Genomic DNA, 8656 nt, shown 5'->3' with positions numbered 1-8656 from the left:
ACCGGTCACAGAAATAATGTAAGGTCACACTCCTGCCCCTTTTCCCACGTGTTATGGGGGGCGGGAAGGCACCCCTGTGGCTGGAACCAGAAAAAACTTAGGAAACGGGTTCAATTACACGTATAAGACGGGTTGCTGACACTGAGGGACGGTTAACACTCGAAAACGAAAAGAGCATGACTTTTATGGTTTTTATCTTAAAAATCGAGATATCACTAATTTTCTCGAAAACTATCACTCGTAAAAAAAAAATGTATCCTACAAAAAATGTGTATTTCTGTAAGATCTACAACTTTTATTGGAAGCATTCTGCGAGATTTTGCATATTGGCTGTGATGAACGCAAAGAAACCACATTTTTTATGGGTTTTCCGGCATTTCACCATGAAAATCGCCTAGTCGCCAATTTTCACTATCATTTTCGTAATCAGCGCGTCAAAATACATAAGTATACGCAGTGTGAAGGAAATCGTCACGTTCACCTATTCAGAACTTTATCCAAAAGTTTTTCAAAGATTTAAACAGAATTTTCAAACAAAATTGTAGAAGATTTTAAGAAAACTTTTTAAAATTTGCATGATAATTTTTAATCGTTTTAAAACTCCTAAATATCTCTTAAAATTACTCAAACTTTTTCTACAAATGACCATTTGTAAATTATACATCAAAATTTTTAAATTTCACTTACAAATGAAGCATTTTTTAAATACAACAATTAAAATGGTAACGTTAAAAGTTTAAAGGCTCTTCGAAATTTAAACGATTCCAGGCTTTCTATGTAAAACAATTCAGTTAAAGATTCCTTACTTTTAAATATTAGAAAATTTTATTTTGAATTAGAGAATTACCGAACCAGTAACTAGTAGACCAAAAAGATTAATTCTGAATCAAAAATATAATAGTAGACTTATAAAATAAAAATAATGCACTTAAACGAAATAAAGATCAGTTTTCAACAAAATAGTTGAACATTTAACAAAATAATTAAATTTTCGAACAATCAGTAGTATTTGTTACCAAAAGAGATGAATTCTGATACTTAGAGAGCAGCAGTTTATTAAATTTTATTAAAACCCAACCTAAAAGTATGGAAGTTCCAGAAATATTGCCAAAACGTGTAAAATGTCCGCCGCTTGGGAAAGTACCACTCGGAACTGAAGGGATCCTTCGTTATTGTTATTTCTAACAACAATTATCCATATTATTATTACCCATATAATAAACTGACATTGATTTCTACCTATGACTTAAGGGTTTACACAATATTTATTGATAATATTAACGTTCTGAATGTTCCCGCGGAACTTTCCGTGCTATTATAGGGTAGTGTAATTGTCTAAATAAAAACCTCCACAAAAACTCTCTATCTAAAGGAAACATTCTAAATACGGAAAATAAAAGATAATACAATAATATTAAAAATTCCCAAAAATGTAATTTTGTAATTAAATTGTATTTTGAGGCCAAACTTCTTTAGATCAAGAATCGACCCTATCAATTTAGAATCAATCTATTAAACTAAAAACCATAAAATATGATATAAAAAATATAATGAAAAAACAGAATCGTATTTTTAGAGCAGGTGTTCAAACACAATGCAATTAGAATGTTGAATCGTAACATAACCACAATTTCCAATCCGATTCACTATTCAGTAGACAAATTTATACTAGAAAATTAACAAAAATAAAATGTTTAACAAGTAAACAATTTTAGACAAACGAGCATGCGACATGATAAAAGACAAAGTGGTGATAAAAATATTTGAATGATTTACAGTACCTGTCAACTTTCTGACAGACTTCAACGTGTAACACGTCATGCATTTCCATTTGATTTTTAAAAATCGACCTTGGAAATAAAAAATTAAATAGTTATCGACGAAATAAATGCGAAATAAACTCCAAATAAGACGTAGTAAACGGGAATTTTTGAATGACTGATTTCTGGTTAATGACAAGGCTTGTTCACAATGAAGTTCTTTTTCTTCAAGCAGCGTTTTCAACGAACGAAAGTTATTTGTTGTCACAAAAAAAGCACGAAATCTCTTTCCAAGGTAAACGATGATAAAGTGAAGTAATATTATTGAATCCCTAGACTTATTCTTTATCCTTTTTATTTAAAAAAAGTCTGTTTTTCGCCCTTTTTATGCACTTCTTAAAGTTTTTCTCCAGAGGGCAGCACTGCGGCGGTAATTTCATAACCTCACTTTTGCTCATCTTGAAAACGGTTAGTTTCTGTCATTTCATTGACGCCTCGCATTTTGTAAATTATATTATAACCGACAAAAGGGTCAATGATAACGTACATAAAAACACATTTGTCGAGAGTGGCCACATAAAAGGAACGTTTAAAGATGTAGTAAATAGTTGTGGTGACGATAAAAAGTGTTTTGATGATTAGTCGTGTGGTGTGTAGAATAATTGTTGAAGTTTGAATTTTTCGGTCATTTGTAAAAAATTGTAAAAAGTGATGGATGAAGATGAACGTAGAAGACGCGCCTTGGAGGCAGGGAAAGAAATGGTAGGATCATTTACCCGATTTTTTCTTAGATGATTAGATTTAGGCTATTTTTAAACAGGATTAGGCCTTTTCAATAGTAAGCTGAAAATAGAAAGTGCTGTTTTAGACTGATTCAGTTGTACCATAGCTCCTACTCGGAAATAACCTTCCTCAGATTTCATATTTACATTTAGTTTTATTGGATGAAAAAAATCATCTCTGGTTGCTTTAATTTCGAATAAATGGTTTGACGGTTTAAATTCAAGTTTACTGTAAAGGTTGCTGTTTGAACAGTAAATAGATTGTTTCGCTAGTGAATGTCATTATGAGAAAAGTTGATTGATTATTTCTCATTGTTGTGCCTTTCATTTGTACTCCTTAATTTAACATTATTATGATAACCTGATGTTTCTTTTTGTACTTTTAGAATATTTTAGGATCGGAAAAAATAATTTTCTATAGAAAATAATAATTTGGAATAACCATTTTTTAGGTTTATTTGTTGATTTATTTTTAAGTTCATATAAATATAACTTTTATAAAATTTTTGAAAACTTCAAATGTTAAATCAAAATTGTAACAAAAAGGTTCATCTTGTACGAAACATTATTTTTTAACCAAAACAGAATAAATATTTCTCACAAGAGAACAATTTTCGACAAAACAGTTTACTTCTTTAACCCGAATATATCAATTTTGAACCAAACATGAATTTTTAACCAAGAAGATTAATCTTCTACCAAAAAGATGTCTTTTGAATAAAAATTATGATTATTTAACTAAACAGCATTTTAATTTAAAAAATCATAATTTTAAATTAAAAGGGTCGAATTCATTAAAAAAAAAAGGAATTAAAACAAAAAGTTGAATTCTCAGCCAAAAAATATTTTTATCTAAACCAAATATTTGTAATTTTAATCAAAAAAGATTAAATTTCTACCAAACGAGATGAATTTTGAAACCAATAAGACGAATGTTCAACCAAAAAGTATTTTTCAGTCAAGAAAGAAATTAATTTTAGACAAATTACAGTTTGAAGGCAAACAATGTATAACATAAAATAAACATTTCGAGTAGCTGCCTATTTTTTTCAGTTTTTTTTTATTTGCTTCAAAGTTATATAAATATAATTTTCCGAGGTATCTCACGAAAATTCAAAAAAATGTTTGAAGATATCTGATAAGTCGAAAAAATATCTAGACATTTTCTAAGAATTTTTGTATTTTACCGAATTTTACTCAATTTTAAGATAAATTTATGTCAGTTTGAAAGATATTTAGGAATTTTTTGAAGTTTGAACCAATTTTTAAAGTATTTTATAAATTTTCGAAAGTCCTTCAACATTTCAAAATATGTTTAATCTTATCAAAACATTCTAACATTTCAAAATATATTTTAAACTGACTGGAACTGTTCCAAAAATTGCCCTAATATCTACCGGATTCGTTTTCTTTACATCATTTTTGAAATATTTTATAATATTTGTAAATCTTTTTAAATATTTCCTCAAAAATAATGTTTGAATTTAAACAAACTTTAAATATTCTTTTTAAGTAAATTTTGTAAAATTAAAAATAATAAAAAAATTTTCTCAGAAATCGGAAGAAAAATGTTATATTCTCATTATTTATTCATTGAAACATTCAGAATTATTTAAAACCTTAAATTTGTTGTTTGAAATCTTTAAGAATCTAAATTTCGTTTTAAATTAGTTGAATTCTTTCTCATTTCAAAATTATTTTTATATCTGTTGAAAACTTCTAAATAGCTCTTAAACTTATTCGAATTTTTTCTATAATTTTGTAATTTTGCAAAATTAAAAAATTTTGCTTTAAATTCTTCTGCATTCTTTCCTGGAATTATAAGAAATCTTTCGAAATGTTTTTAAATCATCTTAAATATTTTCTTTAAATTAATTTTTCAAAATAAAGAATCAGTTTCAATTTGTCCTGTACTCTTAAGAAAAAATCCTTAAAAGCGTCAGCATTTTATTTCAAAATCTTAAAAAATCTGCAGTTTACTTAGATTTTTTTGAAATATTTTAAATTTTAAATTGTTTTTGTATCTTATAAAACATATGGAATTTTAAAAATATCTTTTGAAATAACTCAAAGTTTCCGGAAACACTTTTTAAATCCTGCAAAAATTAAAAACAAATCTCTTAAAATCTTTCAGATTCTTTTTCAACATATTTTTAAATTCTCAAAAGTTAAAATTGATCTTTTAAAATAAAACCTAAATCATAGAAACATTTTTTTACCTGCATCCATAATTTCATTTTTCTCATTTCTAAAATTTGCAAAAGTTTTAAAATGATATATTGTAGTAGCGAAATGTTAAAAAAAATCAATTCCGAATATTAAAAAAATATTTGCAATTAAAATGTTCTCTTTTATCAATGACGTTTTTAAACCTTCGCAAATAAATTTTATCAGCAAATAAAATTACTTACGTATATGGAAATTTTTATTTACTAAATTGATGTTGCAGAAAATTGTCTTCATTGAATATGGTCAAGGGCACATATAATGTTTTTAAAACATTTGGCCAAAAAGTTCATAACATAATTGTTGCTTTTCCTTTACTAATAAAGAATAATGTATTATTTCCAATTTCAATGTTCTCTTTTAGAAATAAAATTTCTCATTCCTCACCTGGAAATGTCCAGGAACTTTTTTTAAAGCAGGAATTTTTCCGAGAATGTGCTTAATTTTTTTCAACTTGCAATATAAAATTTAACAAAAATGATTCGGGACGACTGAAAAATTCCGAAAAATAAACTTCCAAAACAATAAAATTCCCGGCAGTGTATAACATTTCCGAATTTCAAAACTCTCGAATAATAAAGTTTCGGGCAGAAAGTTGCCGAATTATAAAATTTCCAAATTTAAACAATTACATTTTTTATAAATATTATTTATTGATTAAAAATACAATAACAAAATGTTTGATACAAAAAAATATTTTTAATGTTATATAAATAAATAATGTTTATAAAAAAACTAATTGTTAAATTCGGAAATTTAATAATTCGGCTATTTTTTTATCATTTCAAATTCAAAAGAACGTTAGTCACTTTTTGTCACTTTCACTTTTCTCAAGTAAATGAGGCTGTCCCAGACTTGAGAATATTATAATTTTATTAATTTAAATAAAAAATTATTTTATTCCATTCATATACAACATAATATTCAAAATATTACAAGATTAGAATCTTGATCTTCAAATATGAATGGTCAGGGATAATACGAAATTTGTCAGGAAATTTTGAAAATTAAGTTTTGCCGCCACCCTGTCTACATTTTAGAACAGAGAGTCTCCGTAAAGAAATATAATTTCACTTGGAATAGGGAATTTTTGACATGGAACGAGAATTTTGTTTAAATCAGAATTTGTCACAATTTGAAAGTTCCCTCTTCTAAGTTTCAGACAATGGAAAGAACTTGAAGTAGTTTTTAAAGTAGAAGTAGTATTTAAAAGAAGAAATATTTCTGAATTATAATAGAAAATTTGGTTACATTTTTCATTGCAAATTCAGTTTTCTTTAGTAAAAAATTCAATTAAATGGTTGAAAGTTCAATTATTTGGTTAAAGATAAGCGTTTTCAAATAAAAATTTAACTATTTTGCTGATAGCTGTTTTTTTTTGTTGTTAAGAATGAGATTTTCAACAGAAAATTTAAACATTCAATTTTTTTTGAAATTATATTTTTTTTTTTACAAAAATTCAACTATTTGGTTGAAAATTGATACGTGCTTTATATATGCTTTTTTGATCATTACCTTTTTCATTACAAATTACCCTTCGTGTTTAAAAGTTCCTTTTTTCGGTCAAAAATTCAAGTATACCAGATAATATTGATCATATTGCTTCTTCGAAAGTTAAAATCTTTTTGTTAAGAATTCATTTCTTTGATTGAAATTTGAGTTATTTTATTGAGAATTTATTTTTTTTTGGAGGAAATTGATTTTTTCCCCCGAAGATTTAATTATTTTGTTGAAAATTTGTTTTGTTTTTTGGTTAAAAATTATTACTTATTTGAACTGAAAATGTAAGTATTATTCTAGTTGAGTATTCCTTAACTTCAGTTAAAAAGTCATCTCTTTGATTGAACATTTATTTTTTGACTAAAAATGTAATTATGCATATTTTTTGGTCTGAAATTCAACTATTTCATTTAAATATTTACAATTTTATTGGAAAATTCATCACTTTGTTTGAAAATGCAACTATTTTTTTGAAAAATTTTTTTTTTTCGTGAAAAGTAATTTTTAACTAAAAAAATTGAACTTATTCCAATTGAGCATACCATCATTTTACTTTAAAATTCATCTGTTTGGTTGGAAATTGATTTTTTAAATTTAAACTTTAATTATTTAATTTTGTTTAACAATTCATCTTTTTTATTTATCCGTTTATCCTTTATTTTTGGTTGAAAATAAATTTTTTCAACTAAAAGTTTATTATACCATTTTGTGTTAGAAATTTATATTTTTTAGTGCAAAATTGAGATAAATTTGGTTCAAAATTAAATAATTTTGCAATTTTTTTCCTGTTGCGTTAAAGGATGTTTGGAATGAACGTCAACGATTAAAAGAATGATTTGCGTTTAGAGACAAATATGAATATGTTTCGAAGATTTCTTTAATAAAATTGTTTCAGCTGGAGAAGTTCAAAGCCGAACGTATGGGAAGACTTTCTCAAGCATCCGATGCTGATTCTTTGCGCATCAATATGCCAAGGCAATACTTGGAAGCACAAGGTGCTAATGTACGTATTTTATGAGAATTCAATATAATATAATTATAATTATCAGGGTGGCCAACCATTCGGGAGAACCGAGAAACACTTGCACTGTAATAAAGCCGGGAGACAAATATGACATTGGGAGATTTCCCGTATTTCTAAATTCGCGCATTTTGTAAGTTTTGAAAGTTCTCAATTAGAAAGCATCACATTTTCAAAGTATTTAGAATAGTTAAACTTTATTGGTTCAAAATTTTGTCGCAATATTTACAATCCAGCAATTTTGACGGGTAAAAATGACCAGGATTTTTTTTTATAGGAATCACATTTTTTAGTAAAAAGAATCCATCCAGTGGTTTTTTCCGAAAATTAATTTCACGTATTTAAACGTCAGGACAATTCCGCTATTGAATATTTTAAAATCTCATATTAAAATTCTTGACAATTTTGAATTTAATAACTTTAAATGTATATTTAAAGCAATTTTAAATTGAAAAGATTAAAATTGTACAATTTTAATAATTGGAATCATTTTATAAAAATCTTGTTTTATATTCTTTTTTTAATTTTCAATTTGCAATGTTATATCTTAAATTGTCCCATTTTTAGTTAAATATTGAAACAAATAAATAATTTCAAGTAGAAGAATATTTCATTTGAAAATTTTAAGGATGAATAATAATTCTGAAGGAACTTTTAAAGATTAAATGATTTGAAAGTTAAAAAATGTCAAATGAGTTTAATATTAAAAAACGTTAAAAATTGAACATTTATAAATTGATATATTAGTAATTTAATAAGTTACACAATTTTAAATGGTACAATTTTAGAGTTCTGAATTTTCATTTAAATTTCGGAAAGAATAATTAGCAATTAAAAAATTATCCATTTTTAGGCGATTTAAATTTATTTAAAATAATAGAAATTCTGAAGGGTTTGAATATAAAAAAGTTTTAATATCAGACTTTTGGTGACTAAAAGTTGTTTCAGTTTTCAGTAAAGTTCACATTCCTGTAAGTATCTACGTTGCGGAGTAAATTTTTTTTCGTTATCAATATTTTCTGTTTAAAGTGGCTGTTATTTTGATTTTTTAAATAAAATAATACAATTAATTTTTTGACTTTAGAAAAAATTATCTAATCAGCTCTAATATTAAATTGTAATTTTGTTATGTAATAGGAATTTCAAATTCTAGAATTTCAGAAGCTTTGACTTTGAAAGATCCAAATTAGTTCTCAATTTTAACTTGTACAAATTTAATCGCATCGAATTTAAAATTTGTATTCAAATCCAAAAATGCCAATTTTTAATTATTTAATTTTGAACACTTTTAACTATAAACAATAACATTTCAAATCCTTTGATGTGTAAATAGTACAATTTCCAAAATTTGAATCTTAAAATATTCA

General features: G+C 25.5%; 2 protein-coding genes across 6 annotated transcripts in view; one reads left to right on the top strand and one right to left on the bottom strand.

Annotated features, from left to right (window-relative positions):
* LOC117175123 (pachytene checkpoint protein 2 homolog) overlaps positions 1–2114 on the bottom strand; it is a 22099-nt gene extending 19985 nt beyond the window's left edge. The window contains exon 1 of the mRNA XM_033364697.1: positions 1782–2114. Coding sequence (XP_033220588.1) covers positions 1782–1831 — 50 coding nt within the window. The 5' untranslated portion in view covers positions 1832–2114. The remainder of the gene's footprint in view (positions 1–1781) is intronic.
* A 138-nt stretch (positions 2115–2252) lies between these two features.
* Positions 2253–8656, top strand: part of LOC117175158 (golgin subfamily A member 4-like) — a 67390-nt gene continuing 60986 nt past the window's right edge. For 3 of the 5 annotated variants that reach the window (XM_033364756.1, XM_033364754.1, XM_033364753.1), the window contains exons 1-2: positions 2253–2522; positions 7164–7271. In XM_033364756.1, coding sequence (XP_033220647.1) covers positions 2472–2522; positions 7164–7271 — 159 coding nt within the window. In that variant the 5' untranslated portion in view covers positions 2253–2471. The remainder of the gene's footprint in view (positions 2523–7163; positions 7272–8656) is intronic. The other 2 variants (XM_033364757.1, XM_033364755.1) reach the window with 1 other exon arrangement.

Source organism: Belonocnema kinseyi, chromosome 6 (genome assembly GCF_010883055.1).
Source record: "Belonocnema kinseyi isolate 2016_QV_RU_SX_M_011 chromosome 6, B_treatae_v1, whole genome shotgun sequence".
Classification (NCBI taxonomy): Eukaryota; Metazoa; Arthropoda; class Insecta; order Hymenoptera; family Cynipidae; genus Belonocnema; species Belonocnema kinseyi.
The sequence above is the reverse complement of the archived record's forward strand: the minus strand, read 5'-3'. Positions and strand labels throughout refer to the sequence as shown.